Raw genomic sequence first — 19,850 nt, forward strand, 5'->3', positions numbered from 1 at the left:
CCTGATGGCCTAATGAATGTTTGATGTTAACGCCGACGCGGCTAGCTTAAACGATTTTTTATTATTTCCACATTATTAAGGGGCCCCACTGAGAAAAAGGAAGTGTACTAATTTCCCGGATCTACCCCTTCACACGTGCCCTTTTTGAATTATTTTACGTTATAACGACCTTTGGGGGCAGAAGGAAAGCCAATTTCGTCCGAGTCGGAGCCAATTTTACGCTGCCTTTTCAATTATGAAAATGTGCCCCTGTTATTTTCTGACGTCGAAAATACGATTTCGTATATAGAGCTTGTTTAGGGAAATACAGTCGGGCATATTCTCGCCAATTCAGATTTCAATAGGAAATTCAAAGAAATTTCAAGCTGCTAGAAATGGTCTGAACGTTGATGGATCCCGAGTTCGACACTCGAGGTAATAGATCTGCGGTTCGTCCTGTCCGGAAGGTTTGTCCACCTCCCAACGTGACAAGGGTGAGACATTTGCGCGTCTGCAGTGATGAGCGTGAGGAAAGAGGAAAATAATAGAAAACACAATGGCGGGGATGGCGTTCGCCCCTGCAGGGAAGAGTCGCTTACTAGTGAGAGCAAACCGAATTTCCCAAGCGGTTTTGCGTTAATAATTGATATACCGAGTGTCCCAGAAACGTTGTTTTGAAGTAGCCAACAAGGCCGTATAAAAACTTGTTTGTATCACTATACAGGGTGTCGCGTTATGTTTCCACGAAAGCCTCGACGCGATGAATTCGCTAGTACTCAGATGAGAAATGTGGTTCGCGCTTATGCGCAAATTTTAGTAGGCGCCTTGCTGCTGAAAAGCGCCTGCAACTGCTTCCCAATAATAGACAATGAGTTCATCGAAGACCACGAATTCTCACTGCGGCTCAAAAAGCGAAAATTTCCGTCCAGAGATTGACACCAGATGAATCTCTGAAGCCGCGAGGGTCGGCAAATCATCAATTTCTAAACTTCCAGGGAGGGAGAAGCTGTTTCCATATCATTTAACGCCTGGGCAAAATTTGCTATCAAGGGATTTTCAACCCGGAATTTATTTCTGCAATTTGTTACCCCAGAAGCGACATCACGACCCTTTGTTCTTTAATAAAATAGTGTTTACCGACAAGGCAGCAATTACAAGGAGAGGTATATTTAATTAGAGAAACAGCCATTATTGTGACACAGAGAATCTTCATTAAATGGGAGAACATTATTTTCAGCATGAATTTTCAATTAATGCGTGGCGTGGGATTTTGGGAAATGCGATTTTCGGGCTAGTTGAACTCCTCGCAAACTGAATAGGGAACGGTACTTGAGCTGCTTTAAAAACGGCTTAGCTTTGATTGTAGAAGATGTTGTTCTAGTCTTATAATAACGATTTTGGTTTATGCAAAGTGACGTTCCTGCTCGTTGCCCTATACGTGTACGGGAGTTCTTGAATGTGAATTGTCCGCATGGATGGATTGGATGAGGTCGAGAACAGTTGTGGCCACAACGGAGTCCCGATTTGACTCTATCAGATTTCTTTCTTTGAGGTTTTTCCAAGACATTGGTACACAAATCCGGATCTAACAGCAGAGAGGAGTTATTTTGTTATAGATATTATAGAGGAGCATACGAAATTGCTTAATTGGAAATATCTCTAGCTTGAAGCTGATATTTTTAATAAATTTCTCGTGCCGAAAAACTCTCCTTGGAGCAATTTCAACTCTGGAAGTCGAGAATTGCGAGATTTCTTCTCAATTTACAGAATAGAAGAGTTACTTTGACGCCCTGTAGAATGAAAACACGGGGCCCGTTGTCATGCCCTCTAGCACGCGATACTCATATGCATCATTGTTTCTGGGACACCCTGTATAACTTGCGGAATTTACAATCTGTAAATATTAAATGTTAGTTGTTAGTACGACCGAACTCGCGTTCAAATTAGCCCTGTAAAACATTTATCGTGTAATCTCGTATCCCGGCTCTCTGTGGGTTAATAAATCAGGTTCACCCGGTTATCTTCTCGTTATCCCGCCCTTCAGATATCCATTAGGGAAATTTTAAAACTTGATAGCCCCTGAATTCTCAATGATTAATCCTTGTGAATTAATTCTTTCGAAATCACAAAAATGTGTCTTTTCAGATTTCCAGAAGCTCGAAAGGGAAGCGCGGATCTGTCGGAAGCTGCAACACGCTAATATAGGTGAGTCCATCCTAATTGGATGCAAATTGACACCAGAACATACATCTACCAACTTTTAAAGTCATCCATGCTTCACACCCCTTAACAAACTCGCGGTTTAATTGGTCAGAATGGGACGTTGACATGCGCGTTAACATTCTGGCCAGTTCCACCAGACTCCATCAATGTGCATTTTATGAATGTAACTTAACGTTTTTCTGTTTTCATTTGTAAATAGTTAGCAATCCTGAGGTGCTCAAGCATTTAGGTAATAGTCTTTTCAATTTGTATCTACTTTTTTACTCATTTATTTATTTGTTTTATCTCTCTTTATCTATACATCTAATTGTTGTGTGCATCTCTTCCTTTTCTTTGTTGTTTCATCATTTTTAGGTCCATAGGACACGCCTCAGAGCGGTTACAAGTGCATGTTGTAGATTGTAGAGCGTTTTACGGGGGGTCCTGGTTAGGTGCGGTCCGGTCATAGTGAGGCTCACAAAAAATAACTGAGAAAAGTTAGATGCGCGGTATGTTCCTCAGATAGTCTAAAAAGCCAGGTGCTCCTATGATGCGCATAGCACGTCATTACGAATTGCCGTCTCTACGTAGCTTGAAATTTTGAAGATAAATGATGAGGTCTGGCAACGCAGCAAACGGTCCAGGCCGCCCTTGTTTTAATGTTAGGCCTGTTGAGTTCTTTCCAGGGACCAACGCGGAGATTAGATAAAAGACGGTTGCGCAGTTGCCGTTTTTCTAGTTATTTCGTGGTCTTCTGTCTGGTGGCGCAATCAACACGAGTGCTGCTCTGTCTGTTATTTAGAGGCGTTCCGTAGGTGTTAACCCATGAACCACTGGGAGTACTTGAAAACATACCAAAAAGCTGTATGGATATTTTCTGTGAAATATTGGAGGCGGAGGAACTACTAGTCGATCAGTGTTTTTGCGTGTGCAGGCACGTAAATTTTTCGTTTAATGTTAGAAGCGGTTGTGCTTTTTGGCACAAATAATTACTCTAGCACTGGCGCCAACAAATCGTGCACGTTTAACCAGTGCTTTAAACTGAGCGTTATCCGAGCCGCCTTTTTTCCGGAAGGAACTTCCGGCTCTTGACTGGGGCGGCACATTCGCCTTTGGAGGAAGCAACGATGAGCACATCTAAATGGGCCGCCGTATCTGAATGATGTTTTGCTATTTCGAAACAAACTACCGAACTGATGTATGCCATTATCATATTGTTAGTTCCGCAAAACCGTTATTCAAAGTGCGACATTTAAAATGTAAATCTAATAATTGTTTATTTTTCGGGGCGGAACCGTTTGCATACGTTAGGTTTGGGGCTCCCAGTAGAAGCTTGCGAATGTTACTCCATCCGTCTAATTTTTCAGCAGCGCCAAATATACTAGCGCAGCTTAATTCGGCAGAAAGGTCTCATAAGGCGCCCTGAAAAATTCTTTTAGCGGAATTTAACCGACCTCCGCTATCTCGCGTGTCCTATCTTCGTCCTGTGCAAGTGCGAAATTATCTAGTTTAGCATAAATACCGAGGACTCTCCAAGTTTATTCCAGGGCGTCGACGAGCCCTTCATAAGCGCCCGCGGGGTGTGGAAGCTTGGAATTCATATAAAGCATTGATCGGGTGTTTATGTAAGCTACCTGCATGTGTGCGGCCATGAGCGTAACCATTCCCGCAATTTTTTAAATGAAACGGTCATTGTGGGATATTTATAAGTCTGTTATGGGACACGTTATGGTTTTACTGCCGCCATTACCTGGGACATTTGCGGTTTTTACGAGTCGGTAAAATTCGGAAGCCCCCAAGGGTCATCAGTTTTATCTGCAGTCATTTGCACACGGGTTGTTTTTGAGTTTTTTTCCCCGTCAATATTAGGACTTCCAGAAAAAGTTACGATTCTGGCTTCGTGCGGCGAAGCTCCTTCCCGGGCTTTAATGGAAAATACAGTAAATGGGTTTTCATTATTAACCGTAAAATTACAAATTTTTATCATCGCCCAGCCTGGCATAACATCGGAAAAGCGTATGGAACGGGCCATTATCACGCATCAGCCGCCGCCGAGATGAAGCTTATCGCAATTTGTATATGTCGGGGCGAAACCGTGTACGGGTCCCTGTTTTTCGGCGATAAAACGGGAGAGAGGCACGTTTTCACCGATATTTCACTGGAACCCCCTCATGTGGAACTATCAGCCACTCGACAAGCTGTAACGCTGTAACGCCGGTGTTAAGCCAGCCAGATCATGTTTGACGAATTGATCGATATCCGCTTCATACCTCAATCTGTAATAGTTTATTTTGACCGATAGCGTTACTGCCAATTAAGAATCCACGTGTATTAGGTAAACTTCCAAGCTTTAAACCTCATTAATAATTCCTTATCCGTCGATAAGGGTCCTTTACACGGAGATTGAAGATAATTAAACCACTCAAAGTTCCAAAGCCCCATAATAACTTCGGCCCCATTTAGTTTATTACATCCTCAAATATAAATTAGACCACACCTCATCTCGACAATAATAACCCTCGTCCTTTCACAAACATGCACCATCTTTAATATTCCGTCGGGGAATATCCGCCATTAATCTCCTCAATTGGGAGAGAAGTGGATGTTGCCCAACAAATGAATTCTTCGACCCCTATCTCTGGGTCAATAGGTTCAAAGCCCTTCGCGGAAATGAGGACCGCTTCCCTATATAAAAGTTTGTGTAATGTAAGCATGTAGGGGGTTTCAATGGTCTGAATTTCTGCGTTTATCTTCCCGCAAAGAAGCGACTTTTAACAAGGAGATTTGTTAAAGTCTCCGGAGTAAACGTAGTCTTTTACTGGTATGCAGGCGACGTCACGTCATTTTCGCCTAGTAACTATAATTGGTTGCCTAAGCGCAAGGAGCTATTGCGACGTCACAACATGTGTCACGACATGTCCAAACTTAGGCTTTTGTTTGTTTTAAATGACAATTTTGCTATAAATAATGTTCTTATACTGAAGTTCTTTAAATATTAGGAGGAATTGGAGCTCGATACGCCAATAATGTAAAAATAGGTTGGTTCAGGTTAGGCGGCTTTTGGTGTGGCGTTTGGTTGCCGATGATAAGCGGCGTCTTATTTCTCTTTCGTTTCAGACATCGTCAGGTTATCGTGCTACAATTATTGTGCAGCTAAATCTACATAAAAACGTAGCCAAAATGGCCACCCAGGGTCCTCATGACGTCATGTAACACGGTTGCCATTTTTGGCAGTTGTAGCGTTAACCTTAGACGCTGGTGAATCTTAACTAACCATCTGACTTTTAATTGCGATATTTGAGCTACAAACTTGAAGTGAAACTGAATCTCGAGCAGCGATGTGGGGGGGGTGTGTTGAGGCTCATGTAAAGCTTTCGCTAAAAACAGGGCACTTCGTACAGGACGTTTTGCCGCCAAGGAGCTAGAAAATCCAAAGTAAAAGTCTCATATCACCGACACCACGTTCCTCAAGTACTCAAATTTTTAACCGACTTTCCATAAATTCAGTCTCAATGCTAGAAAGTTATTAACTACTCGGTTTCAGTAATAAAGGAGCCGTCGTAAAAAAAAACGAACTGTAATAAAAACAATGTGAGCCAGCAATGCAATTTTATTATGATTTATCCTGTTCGGAATAAAACTTGCGTCACGGCTCCAGATTTGAATGTTTATTGGCTGGTCTGATCCCTATTCGAGTCACGCTATTGAAAAGGGATGAAGGACAAACAAAGAAATCGAGGTTTTCATGGAACGGACAGGATTGAACTGTGTCCTGAAAGGGTATTGGAGAATCATGTACTGGCGTGTTATGAAGGCCCGGGTCGGATAGACCGGGCCCATGTGTTGGCCCCAATTTGATTAGATAAATTAGATAGATTAGATAAACGTGTCTTGCAGTAATAATGCCCGGAGGGAAATGTTTGGTCATTATGATAAGAATGTGTATGAGACGAAGTTTGTAGTGGAAGTTCAAGGAAAAAATAGGATCGAGCTCACATTGAAGAGACTTCGCTAGTTTCATATAGAGTTTCTCTATGCTGTTCAGTAAACATCTAAAATTTTTGTTGTGTTTTGCATGAGTATTTTGTGGGATTTTGATGTTTACTCACCTGGCTCTCTTTCTTTTCAGTGAGACTGCACGATAGTATACAGGAGGAGAATTTCCACTACTTAGTGTTTGATTTGTAAGTAATACTTTTTATCTACAAAGGATGGTACTTTTAGCATCAAGTGGCAACGCTGTATTGATCAGTGTTGTTTCCAAGCATGTGCGTTCCCCAAAAACAGAAGAAAGTTGCACCGTTGCCGGTTGTTAACGTCATATTTTTCCCCGTAAAAATCCCCTCGTATCAAACCAATCCAGGCAGGGAGTTTCATAACAATAAAATCTCCTTTACGGCTCCGCCTGGGGCGCTGCAAATACGAAGTCTCGGTCTCCTTGCAATTTCAAATCCCGGATTAAACCATTAAAAAACCCAGAGATTCAATACGTAACAAATTGGCCTCCATTTTAAAAAACGGCTTTCCATAGCTCAGCTAGGCAAACTTATACGAGTCTCGAGCTACGACAAAAATATTCGGGCAAATAAGATCTTTCCAGGCATTAATCTGCGCACCGAGTCGTGAATGTGACCCTCTGGTCATTTTGAGTCTTGTGCCAAATAGAGACCCCGTCCAACCTCAAATGCCACCGTAAGGTAGGTCACGAACAACCCGAATAAAGTCGTAATTTGTATAATGGAACTAGAACGAGCCGACCCAGTTTCGTCGTTTAATAAAAACGCAGATGTTTTGGTGATTGCGACCATAATTTAAATTATTCATTCCCATCGATTTACTTCGGGGATGGGGCGGCTGCCAAGTCGCCTTGAAATGACAACTTATGGGGAAAATAGCGTCAGTCGAGTCGATAACTAGTTAGATATGTATGTGGGGTATTGTAAAGGAATGCGGTGGAACTGTCTACATGTTATAAATAGATGACATTTTCCTATTGAACTTGAACGCGCGATTATTATTGTCGACATTGAGGGACGCTCTCCATTATCCTCGTGAAGGAAAGCGGATTTGGAGGGTTTTGTGGCGTCAGGCAAAATTAGGAAGTAACTGCTGTATACGTGGCAACGCTGCAAATAAAAGAACGACGGTTGCATTATCATTTGTTTTTTTTTTCATGGTGGAATGTCATTATTGATCTGTAAATTAATAAATAAACGATAAATTTTACTTCATGGGCGTCTAAGCGTTTTCCCCTCATTTTCGCATAATTCATGCCTCAATACACGTTTGTTTGTGCTTTGATCCTGCGGGTAAAATTTCCACGCCCATAATTACACATAAAATTCGAAATTTCGCCATTTTTAGGGTGACTGGAGGCGAATTGTTCGAGGACATAGTAGCCCGAGAGTTCTATTCGGAGGCGGACGCATCACATTGTATCCAACAAATTTTAGAATCCGTAAATCATTGTCATCAGAACGGCGTTGTACATAGGGATCTCAAGGTAATTCCTCGGTTTCCAGACAGGGCCGAATTGCCATGTGTTAATTTTCAGCCGGAAAACCTTCTCCTAGCCAGCAAAGCCAAAGGCGCGGCAGTGAAACTGGCTGACTTCGGTCTAGCTATTGAGGTGTCCGGGGAACAGCAGGCTTGGTTTGGATTTGCCGGAACACCCGGATACCTATCGCCGGAGGTGCTCAAGAAGGAGCCCTACGGGAAGCCGGTGGACATATGGGCCTGCGGCGTCATTCTATATATCCTGCTGGTCGGGTATCCCCCGTTTTGGGACGAGGACCAACATCGGCTCTATGCGCAAATCAAGGCTGGTGCCTACGACGTAAGTCGAAGATGGTTTTAATCCGCGCAAAGATTTTGATGGATTTGGGGGTGAATTTACAGTATCCCAGTCCCGAATGGGATACAGTGACGCCGGAGGCGAAGAATTTAATAAATCAAATGCTCACTGTCAATCCGGGGAAACGAATCACCGCGGCCGATGCCCTGAAACACCCCTGGATTTGCGTAAGTTCCTTTTTTTTATCCTTGCCATTTGCCGTATAAGTGTTCCTTGACAATCTGGCAGGATTGGAAGAAGCGATTTTGCACTGTAAAATGATCGATTGTAATTTCGACTGGTTCATGTCAAAATCTAATTCTTTCGTTAATTTTTCGCAGCAAAGGGAACGTGTTGCTTCTGTGGTTCATCGACAAGAGACTGTGGATTGCCTTAAGAAATTCAATGCGAGGCGTAAACTCAAGGTAAACGATTTCCCGATTATGGGGAAGATTGAGGAGCATTTTACGAGATTTCTTGTGATTTCAGGGGGCCATTCTGACCACAATGCTCGCAACCAGAAATTTCTCAAGTAAGTATCCTTGACGTCTTCTTTTCGCAGTTCATTAATTTTTGACGATAAAAGTGAATAATTCGATAAATTAACACTCAAACAACAGACACTTTACCATCACAACTTATGGAAAATTCATTTTTTTACAGCGTAATAGTGAAATACTATTAATAAGAGCATGTTTCTTTCCTCAACTTAAAAATAAATATTTTAATTTTGTTACTTTTGTGAGTATTTACGTGTAAATATTTACAGCTTTAATAGATTTTTTACTGCCTTTAAAAACCTTCAGTTGATATATTTTCTTTGCTCAGACACACATCAACACATTATCGACACCAACTTGGAAAACATGATTTTTAGATTCCCCTTAAGGGCAATTTTTGTGAACTAAGTGATCGAATTATTATAGTTTTGAAAGTCATGTTTCACTCAGTAGATATCTACTAACATCATGACACGCTACTTCTCTAGAATTCTTTTCTTCTAATCTGCTCGGTGGACCGCCAGGAATGCCTTCAATTTATATGAAAAATAATTTTAAAGATCCCCATACCCCACGATAAGTCTCACGATCTGGCAACGTAGGACAAACTTGAGATGAAACGTCACGACACGTGCAACCCTATTAAATTTCAAATAAAAGAACGATGCTTAGTTGCCATTTTTTTTTTTTGAATTGGAAATGAATTAAAATTTGTTGGCATTTCTGGCGGGAGCTTTTGTACCCCCCCCCCCCCCCCCCTCCCCCCCCCCTCCTATCTCCCTCCACAGTTTCCTTAATATGGCCACGTGCATAAAGTTTTTAACCTTGACCTAGTGAACATTGGGTAGTTGGTAATTTTGTTTTGTCGGTTGACGCGGACTTGTCACCTTACCTTACTTCACTTCACCTTGACGCAACCAGAATGCGGTAAGAACACTTTCTGCAACCAGCGAATCACTCCACCGCCATCCATCTAAAAAAGAAAGAAACATGATACAGACTGTTCTTTTTTTTCCATCATAATGAAAAGTTACAAAAGTAAAGTGATTTGGCAACAGTGCGCAAGATTTTTGACAAGATGTCTGAGCGCACTTGCCACATTTCCAGAAAAGAGTAAAATGCGATAAAAAAAAAAGAACGCTCTTTTAGTAATTCGTAATTCAAAATCATCGCTTCACGCCTTGTTTTAAACGTCGATTGAACACTTTTACGTGAGGTTGTCGACCTCTTTAGATGTGTTTACGGTTTTCGAGATGTGGCTTCAATGTTTCATTCATGCTTCTGCACGCTTTTACTTTTTGGATTTAATTCATGACTTGACAGCTTCCACCACATTCATTCAATCACATTACGTTCCACGTATTATCATGAGAGGCTTATTTTTGTCTTGGGTGTTGAACATTTGAACAGTAAGTGTTGAGTGTTTCAATGTGTCCGTGATGGACAATATTCTTTCATCGATTGGGGAAGGTTTGGGTTTAAAATAATGTTAAAATTTTCTAGGTAGAAGTATAATAGTGAAAAAGGGGGATGGATCGCAAGTGAAGGAGAGCACGGACAGTTCGACAACGCTCGAGGACGATGACATTAAAGGTAAGATCTTTTTAGTGGTAATTAAATAGACTGGATAAACGTAGTTCCCCGACCTTGCTGAAGCTGCGTTAGTGTGTGCTTCAGAACAGTGACCAACAAATTAAATATTCAACCGCCTAATGTGCAGGGTGAGAGGTAGATGCGTGCGCTCTCGCGAATTGACCCTTCGAGTGCCTGATTTCATACACATTTTTCACTATTTTTGTTTTCGGAACTTTCCTTCTTTAGACCCCCATGTATATAGAGAAATCATTCATCCCACATACCACTGGTTTATTGTTTCTCGACTTTAAAATGGGGGAGTTGCAGTCAAGAATGTTTTTAAATCAAACGATGTGTGGCAAAGTGTGGAGTCCTGGCTGCAACTGACCTAAAACGACTGTGTTTATTTGCCGACTCTAAATGTCTTTTGAATCAAACCTGTTCCGTTTTTTTCTTCACCCGATGTGAGCTCTATAATCTGCACAGTTTATGGTTGCTTTTCTATGTTTTTCTGTCGCAGGCAAACGCCGTAAAAACGTTTCTCGGCAATTGCCACACCTCATTCACACCATATTTGTTCACACTCACAACATGTCAGCACTTTGTGTTTAGAGACTTTTCCGACTCACCAACGGAGCATGGTTTTTTAGGTTTAATGAGTTTTCCTCGTAGAAAAATAGCGATTAAGGAAAAAAAAGGTGGAAATTTGACGTTGACTGTCACTTATGTATCTTTCTGAATTACTGACAGTCAGTGCTAAAAGTGATGAAAATTAACATCATCTAGTAATGGTCTAAGTGGTTTGTTTTTTGCCCATTTGATATTATTTGTGTGAACTGTATTTTCTTGACAATAAGACGGATTTCTTTGTATTCTGGACACCGTTCAGAAGACAAGAAGGGCGGAGTCGACCGTAGTTCCACTGTTATTGCCAAAGAGCCCGAAGGTAAATCCATTTAAAAGTATCCTCGTATCTTTCTACCACTTTACTGTCTCGTTCTCATCGATTAATTTTCATTTTACCACGCAGTATTAATTCACCTTTTAATATTGTCAAGTATGCGCTATACGTTTTAACAGTGAAAACCTAACGTTCGAACAATAATAATAATGTGCCTGGAACAGCCGACTAATTATAGAGGGAATTGCTGCAATAAGGGAAACATTTTAGTATGTGCATGCAGAAGGACTTCACGTACTCGTCTAGCCTTACCCCAATCATCTGATTCGATGACAGCTAGATGATACGTTCAATTGAGAGTTCAAGGTCTCCGCTCGGAAAATAGAACCTTGCAATGGCCGTTCGGTCAGCAGCAGTAAGCAGTTCATGCAGTGCTCTTTCAACAGTCCTAGGACGGCAAGACTGAACCTTGACCTGACGTGAGACGTGTCCTTGTAATCAGGAAGGAAACTTATGAAGAAACGTGATATCATTTTCTCGTTTCGGTTTTTTTTCGAATGCTTCCGGAAATAGACACCCTATGTATATTTATGAACTTACTCGCGACCGCTATAAATCTTCCATTTTTCTATTATTTTCGTTGTCACACTGGTACTTTAATGCCCCAAGTTAAATGTAATTAAAGTTTAGGGTTTCGACTGCGAAAACGCGGTTTCCAGAGACGTTCTGCGAGTCGTGAGACAATTTGTATTCAAATCACCATCTCGGCCCATTTAAAAATTGAGTCAGGAAAGAACTAAAAGCTCTGCCACACTACCAGGAATGGCGAAAAATCGAAACGAAGCAGGTGGGAAAGTGGTCTTAGCATTTTAATAATGTAGCGTTTCCATTTGGAGTTTTATCTCGCCTCCAAGATAATTAATTGAATTTTCTTTCTTCTGCATGATAAGACCAAGAAAAAGCGCTATCTAAATTCCAGTTTTTACTAATTTTCCGGGATTTGGAGGAAAGTGTCTTTTGGTGTTCGAGTTTTCTATTAAATTGCACGCAGATACATACTTCAGCATCAATTGGCAGAATTAAAACGTTTCCCCGAAATAATTTCAAAGTGATGCGCATTTCTACAACTATCGCAATGAATTAAATCGGAAAATAACGAATTGATTTGAATAAATTGACTTGGCATTCCAGGCATTATTATTACGCGTATGCGGCGTGATGTTTCTGCTAACTTAGTTGAGTAAATTAACGCGGCATCTGTTAGGTTTTCTCTATATAGTTTTTCATTATTAATGAAAGTAAACTTTTCCAGTACCGGCTTATACTAATTGCTTTAACTTGAAACGTTGTTTTGGTACATTGTTCAGATTACATTTGCTCGCCTCGTGATAAAAAATTATTGTATTCTTCAGCATAAGACTGCGCCTTCTATGTGCGTGTTGCAGATAAGTTTGGTCACCGTATATCTAATAGTTTTGCTTTCCGCATAAGGTAAATTTAATGTTATGGGCACGCCAGTGGTGTACAAGGGTAGTTTTGCATGCATTAGACTCTGTCTAAAAACAAGTGCACAAAATGGCCACCAATTTGACGAGCACGGCGTTGCCACTGTTCTTACATCTTGGCACTTGCTTGGAATGGATGACTATGAATTTCTCGGGTAAAGTTCAAAAGTGCTAGCTGACGTTTTAAGGCAACGCCTTTAGAAAGTAAAAGGCCTGATAGTGATGATGTCATCAAACGTAGGTATATCATCTCGTCTGAGACGCTTGTTTTTGTTCGATGCGATGGTATCTAGGGTAATTTGTGCATGTATTCAATTAGAAAACTCAACACTATAGATTTCTGGATTTTGAAAACAATTTTCAATTTATTAAGCATGTCGTTAATAATCGTAGACATGTGCGAACCACTTGATTTGTTTTTGAAATTCCCACGCATCCGTTTCTTCCGTAATTAATGTCACCCAGGATATTTCCCACTGAACAAACACGTTTTTAATAATTTCGTCTGACTTTGATTATTATTGTTTATCGCGCATTTTCGCATCCGCTCTCGGATGGTTTATTATTCGATTGTCTTAAGAAAATATCTGGACGATTTTTTCCTGGCTGCGGGCATCTTTTAGCGGCCGCTCAAAATCGCCAAACACCAATAGCTAGTCATATGCACATACACGAGAGAGTAAACAAGAAATATCGATAGGTGCGTCTATTAATAGGACCCACTTAGATTTTCATCGAAAGAGCGCCAGTTTAATTTTGGATCAGTGACAGAGCAACGAGTTAGTTCTAACCGGGACCCGCTAACCAAACATTGTTAAAGTCACCGTCACTGATTCTGTAAATTTTAACGCTATTTTAATTGCTGTATCAATGTATTCGAAATTCGCACTCTCGGCAATTTATTGAAGGTGGATAGTGGTGATTTCTTTTTGGTCCGAAAAACAAATTCAAAATTGGGTGTTTCGGAAACACGATGTCGGCCTTCGCCGCGGTTTTGGGGGCCTCGAAGAGGCGTGAAAGTACGTACCTGTCACAACTGTTACGTCAAACTTAAGTGTATGTGTGTATATATGTGTGTCTGCCTATGTCGCGCTATCAGCTTCTCCACCTAACAACCAATAAACAGAGTTTATATACGTGCAAGTTAAAAAGTTCATATAACTCCATCTTCCAAAGGGAGGGAATTAACTTTATGAGTTAGATTGAAGTTTGTTTAGAAAGTTCCCCCTCAGAGAAGCGCAATTTTATGTGGGAATCTCAGGGAGATAATAATTGTTTCCTCAAGTCGCACGTGGCATTTCTTGACTTTTTTCGCTCTGTCAGGCCCCGGCACTCCCCCGCAATCGCCCAGGGGCGCAGGCCCTAACTCCGGCTCGCCACCGTCCAGCAGTGTTGCCGTAGCTACCAAGGGCCCGCTGAATTTGGGGCAAGCGCTGTTGCAAAGCGTTCAAGGTTAGGGTCGAGTGGCTCCCCAGTGTTCCCTTTAGATTACTAACCGGGAATGTTTTTTTTGCCTAAAATAACATGATAATTAGAAGAGTTTGTGCAGTATTACCAATAGCGCACTTCATTCACCGGTCATCTAAAGCGTTTTAATTAAGACAGTGTCATTTTTGGGAACGATTCAGGTCCTCTCTCAAAACGCCCTCGTTTGCTGGACGTGGAAGAATCGGTAATTCGTTGTAAGTGCGCGTGATTTTTCCTTTTGATTTCGTCCTAACCCCGTTTTGCTTTGCTTTGCTTTGCTTTAATAGTGTGTTATTTTATTTTTTAACCGGAATTATGGAAATCACTGAGGGAACTGAGATTTTATGCGGAACATGTTATATGTAGAAGTTGTAGGTATGAATGGGGTAATACCAATTATTGTGATGTTATGTACATTAATTATTGTTGTGTCCTTTTCAAGGCCTCAATATCGATTTCTGAAATGTGTGCTATTGGCCCACTATTCGTCACAGGGGAGTTTTCAGTCAACAAAATGATATATAAATTCAATATGGCCCATTAATATGAGAACAAAATGGCCGACCAACAGCCTAATCGCGACGTTGCCACACTTCCTCCTTCAACATATGATAAATAAAAGGCATGTAACAAATGTCAAAGACCAAGCGTTACCTTAAACACCCAGTGTGACATTTGAGGCAACGCCTGTTGCCTCATCAAACGTAGGCGGCAACTGCAATTTTTAAATAGAAGATTTATATGCCTTTAACGATGAAATGTCGGTGCTTTCAAAAAGTTACGACCGAACGTGTCTCCTTGTCGTTTTTGCATGCCCAGCTTGATTATGAATTTTTTTCATGCATGCCGCGGCATGTTAGGAAGGGATTTGACGCAAAGGGACATCGAAAAATGGGTCGAATCTGCCATAAATCGGCAAATGTTGCCTTGCAGGTCGGCAGGTGGGTATTAAACCAGGCACGCTGTAGTAGAATTTCCACTTTGCACGAAAATTTCCCTTAAATAAAGAATAAGTTGCAAAAGTCCTTTAACCAGCAAAATATGTTTTTGTTGTGGCATGAGGTGCATGTATAACGAAATTGTATGTCACTCTCTCTCTCTTAGACGATTCTGTGGCCTACCACCGACTGCAGTCCAATGATGGAGAAGGTAAACGTTATTTCTCGAAAAATTTACATGAATATAGAAAATTCTAAATTTTTAATTGCCGCTCGCGTTTAAATTACGCTATTGCACAGATTTGCCCTCTAATTGTAGAATCCTGTCCTTAGCTGCAGCAATTAGTACAAGAAGGTAATTGGTACTTCCGTTTCCACTAACCATGTCGCCTTATTTTGTTTTTCTTTTCGTGTTTTTAACACCTCAAAACCGACAGTTTTTAGTGTCAGATTGTTATGTATTTATTCGTTTTCAGATTTAAAAAAGACACTTCAAGGGAAATTTCCCCTTTTTATGGGAAGTAAAAGTAATAAACACGGTTCTGTAAGTGCGTTTATTCGTTGTTTTCCATTATTTGAGTGGTTTTAAGTACTGTAACAATCTGACAGGAGGAACTAAAACCGCATGTTGAAACTGACATAATACTAACAGGTCGCTTTATTATGCATATTATAGAAATTCGGATTGTGTGTCCGGACAAGCCTTTTTCGCAACTATCGACAAATTCACAAATGTCAGGTATGACGATTTGCCATTACCAAGGTAGTACTAAAACTCATGGCTAGAGACCTCGTTAATTGTGCTTCTTGGCTGCTTCAATTCAAAGATTATTCTCAGAGCTGTGTAGTGACGAGAGCTTTAGTAATATTCTGTATTAGTAGAACTATGATGTTTATTATTACTTGATTGATACACATCAGTTGAACTCAATACACGAGAGATTTTCCTACTCGCTTGTTTAAATAATACGTAAATGCATGGAATTTGAATACTTATTGTTGAAATTACGCTTCTTACAACAGTGTTTTTCACGTATAAACCAGTGGTACTTGGTACTATACACTGTAGTAGTGGTTCCTATAATGGATGTTGTGATTGCTGTCCATTATTTCCTTGAGTGGGTCGGAACGGGTTTTAATAAGGATGATGTCTGTTCGCAGCTCGACGCCAAGAAATAATCAAGATGACCGAACAACTGATAGAGGCGATCAATACCGGGGATTTTGAGGCTTACACGTAAGTAACAAGAAAGAGTTCAGGACAATTTGGCACTAACAGCTCTGTTGCAACAGTGTAGAAAACTAGCTCTGGATGCTCAGAAACATTTATTCTGTTTATTTTTCTCCGGAGCGCAATCAGTTCACCTCTGCGCTGAAACAGATTTAATTAAATCTCAAAATTTAATAGTACGAGTCACATCCCTGCAATTCCATAAGTTACCGAGTAAATTGCAACGCCGCGATGCTCGTTTGTCAAATCAGCATGACCGTTCGTTTAAAAGTCGAATGAGTGCAACAAGGAGCGCTAGATAGGACTCTGTTAATCCGTGAAACGTCAGATTGCCAAACGTTTCCAGTTTTCCTGTATTTTTTTTTTATATTTCAAAGTGGGCATGTGAAATGTGTTTTTTGCAGGAAGATTTGCGATCCTCACCTGACTGCATTCGAACCAGAGGCAATGGGCAACTTAGTCGAGGGCATGGATTTCCACAAATTCTATTTCGATAATGGTGCGCTGCTTTTTTATTTAATACCCGCGTTAGTTGTTTACAAATCTGAACGCAATTTCAGTGTTGGGCAAAAACTGCAAAGCCGTAAACACGACCATCCTCAATCCTCACGTGCACCTCCTGGGAGAAGACGCTGCATGTATCGCTTATGTGAGGCTGACGCAGTACATGGACAAGTGAGTGTAAATTTTTACCGTTTATTATGAATCTGAAAATGGCTTTTTCGACACAAGGCATGGTCAAGCCCACACGCACCAATCAGAAGAGAGCAGAGTGTGGCATAAGCGGGACAGCAAGTGGCAAAACGTCCATTTCCATCGCAGTGGGGGCAACGGGGGCGCAGCCTTCGGTTTCAGCTCGCATAAATAAACTAATCGTTTAAATTGTGTGTTGTTGGCGGTGCGAGTCTCAAAAAAACTCTTCGGCTTGGAGGTTTCCCGAGCTTGAAATGTGCACGGAGAAAACCCAGTTTTGTTATTTCAGTCCAGTTCCATGGCCCTTTGAGCGCTTTTTCGCATATTTCCCTCTCGCGAAACAGACTTGCCAGAGGCTGCAGTCAAAGTGGGGGCTGCGCGAAATGCGCGTGACCTCAAACCTGAGCTTTATACATAATATTATAGGTATCGAAACACTTGTACGTAAATCTTATTGGTGTACTTATCTATCGGTCGTCTTTTTTGCGTATATGGATCTTAGAGATTTCCTGTTCAAAAAAATTTTCAAAGTGGTCGTATGTATGCAAGAAGGGCGTCGAAACTAATGAAATCTAGCTAGGTAAAGGTTGGGTTCAAAGTTTCCTTGTCGTGTCCGCAGAATAGGTACGTTCCATATAATTCTCTTTACAACATCACAGTGTTGCATTCTATTTGACAGCATTGCGACGGCGCAGTATTATTCAATTGTTCTTTTTGTTTGTTTTTTTTTTGACAAGGAAGCATTGAAAACAAGAAATTACAGTTATTCATAAACAAACTTCTTAAAAACAAGTAAGCCATAATAATATGTGATTTTGTTTACTTAAAACGCAAGATGTCACTATAACGTTCAGAGCACACCGAAGTGAATGTAAGTACTTGGAGTAGCAACTTTAGCCAAAAATCTTACTAAGTAGTTATATGATAATGTGTAAAGAAATTAACTAATTTATTACGTCAAGCAGTGAACAAACCCCAACCGCAAGTCTCTCTATACAAAAACAATCCACAGCAACGTGTTCGTTTTTGCACCTGAATAACTTCAGGGTCATCTCTTAAGCTCTCACCAAGTGCATAACAAAATGACCGTCCAAAGCTCTCTATGTCAATCTGGCAATGTAAGTCGGCCTTTTTGTCGCACCTTCTGGTTGTCCGAGTCTACTATTAGATATGTTGGATTGTTTTTGGCAGGGCAATTCTGCTCGCTATCGAGATGCTTATTGTTGAATTGTCTCCTTGAAAGAAATAATCTCGAATAGCCCCGATGGTACCTCCACTGACTGGTACCTGCATGCCATTCGACACTCTTCAAAAACAAAGTCAAAGCGCATTACCTCTGAAATTTGACAATTTTCCTCGCGAAAGCGTTTGTTTGGCGTGATTGTTGCCGGAGCCTCTTAATTTGCTCTCATAGAGCAGCCTATGAGTGCCATCGAGGTTTTACCTAGTCTTTATCTCTATCTCTCTTATTACCATATAAACATCATGTAGGACTTTTCAGTGTATAGGGAATAACTTACATGAATTTAACTAGTACGCACTATGCTTAAAATATAAGGGGAACGAGGTATTTTCTATAATCCAGGGCCTCTGGTTTCAATTTTGACTGTTTAAGATTAAAGAAACGTTGTATGCTTAAGGTGGTCCCACCTCTTCTCTACAGCCGAACTGCGGCGAATGCGCGAGCACATACACACTCTTATTCTCCAGTTGTAGATGCGCTGTTCAACGATAATGTTTCCTGTATAACGAATTATTCCGTAAGGGTTGATTGACAGACAAAACGCTCCAAATTAACAAAGTTCGATGTATTCAATGTTTAACTCTGTGTATAGCGAAGCTCTCTGAACCTACGTGTAAATACTGAGGAATTTATTGATGCTTTGGGCCTAAAGTGTTGTAATTCTTGTCATATCGTCTTAAATAATATCATTTGGAAGCAATATTTTGGGGACAATTGAGGATCAGCTCTCTATAAAATTACCCTTTTTGATGACAAGCAAACCCATGATATTATTCTTCCTTATAGCAACAAGGAACTTGAATTCCATAATGTTCCAATGCAACAGTGGAATTCGTTCCAAACAACTATAAAGCAAAATACAGGGTGTGTTATTTTATTATTTGTGTACTAAATTAAGATTTGAGGTGGTGTATCTATTCTTTATTATATAAGTACGTGTGTAATCAGTGTGACAACAGTGTAAAAACGGTCTTAATTTTGAGGAGAAATAGTAGCAAATAAAAGTGGACACCTTGTATGAGCAGCAGCGACTTAAAAGCGAATTACAAAAATATGATGTTTTACTTCAAAACCTGCACTAGATTTCTTGTGATAATTGCAGCAAATTTTTGTAATTCTTCTTATATAATACCTACGTAAATTATTATTATTAATTATTATTATATTGTAGGAGAAAAGTGTCATTTCGATTAAGGTACACGGAGTGTACTATTATAGTAATGAAATTTATATAATGCGTGTTTATACAGTTATTTCGTTATTGTAAAGTTTTTGTGCAATAATCTGTTCTCTTTTTTCTAATTAAATATAATAATAACGAACCCTCTATGTCAGTAATTATCAATACCTATTGCTATTTCTATTATCGACTCTAGTCAAAGTTCAATATTAATTATATTACGTTTTCTTATAGTTTGTTAAAGTTTTTTGTATAAAACAAATTTGTTAGATACTGATTAAGGATTATTTATTTTAGTTTTAGGATGTCTCTCTGAAGAAGATAAACGCTTTACTTTGCCCATATACGACTCTAAAATAGGTTGCATTTTTTCCACGATTTCTACAGATTCCTACTTCTATTTAATTGTTGATTTATTCACGTTGAATCTTGAAACTGTATATAGGTATAAAATTAAACATTTTGCTTATCTAAAGAAAAAATAATGTAATCTATGTTTTATCCCTTTTCAATCAAATGTTTCAGTGAAACCCACTTATGGATAATTAAACGATTGAAATCTTAATACCGTGCTTTCATTTTATTCCTAAAGTGTACAATGCG

General features: G+C 40.1%; 1 protein-coding gene across 14 annotated transcripts in view; it reads left to right on the forward strand.

Moving 5' to 3' along the window:
• CaMKII (Calcium/calmodulin-dependent protein kinase II) overlaps positions 1-19,812 on the forward strand; it is a 29,779-nt gene extending 9,967 nt beyond the window's left edge. Inside the window, exons 3-19 of one of the 14 annotated variants that reach the window (XM_066400345.1) lie at positions 2,125-2,184; positions 6,311-6,365; positions 7,546-7,684; positions 7,736-8,017; positions 8,080-8,202; positions 8,356-8,439; positions 8,504-8,546; positions 10,018-10,107; positions 10,979-11,035; positions 13,819-13,947; positions 14,823-14,903; positions 15,067-15,111; positions 15,577-15,639; positions 16,062-16,137; positions 16,536-16,630; positions 16,692-16,806; positions 16,864-19,812. In XM_066400345.1, the coding sequence (XP_066256442.1) occupies positions 2,125-2,184; positions 6,311-6,365; positions 7,546-7,684; positions 7,736-8,017; positions 8,080-8,202; positions 8,356-8,439; positions 8,504-8,546; positions 10,018-10,107; positions 10,979-11,035; positions 13,819-13,947; positions 14,823-14,903; positions 15,067-15,111; positions 15,577-15,639; positions 16,062-16,137; positions 16,536-16,630; positions 16,692-16,806; positions 16,864-16,999 (1,673 nt within the window). In that variant the 3' untranslated portion in view covers positions 17,000-19,812. Of the gene's footprint in view, positions 1-2,124; positions 2,185-2,401; positions 2,432-6,310; positions 6,366-7,545; positions 7,685-7,735; positions 8,018-8,079; positions 8,203-8,355; positions 8,440-8,503; positions 8,547-10,017; positions 10,108-10,978; positions 11,036-13,818; positions 13,948-14,123; positions 14,178-14,822; positions 14,904-15,066; positions 15,256-15,376; positions 15,445-15,576; positions 15,640-16,061; positions 16,138-16,535; positions 16,631-16,691; positions 16,807-16,863 lie in introns of those variants that run through there. The other 13 variants (XM_066400334.1, XR_010752624.1, XM_066400336.1 and 10 more) reach the window with 13 other exon arrangements.
• Positions 19,813-19,850: the final 38 nt, after the last annotated feature.

This window comes from Euwallacea similis, chromosome 20, assembly GCF_039881205.1.
Source record: "Euwallacea similis isolate ESF13 chromosome 20, ESF131.1, whole genome shotgun sequence".
In the NCBI taxonomy this organism is placed as follows: domain Eukaryota; kingdom Metazoa; phylum Arthropoda; class Insecta; order Coleoptera; family Curculionidae; genus Euwallacea; species Euwallacea similis.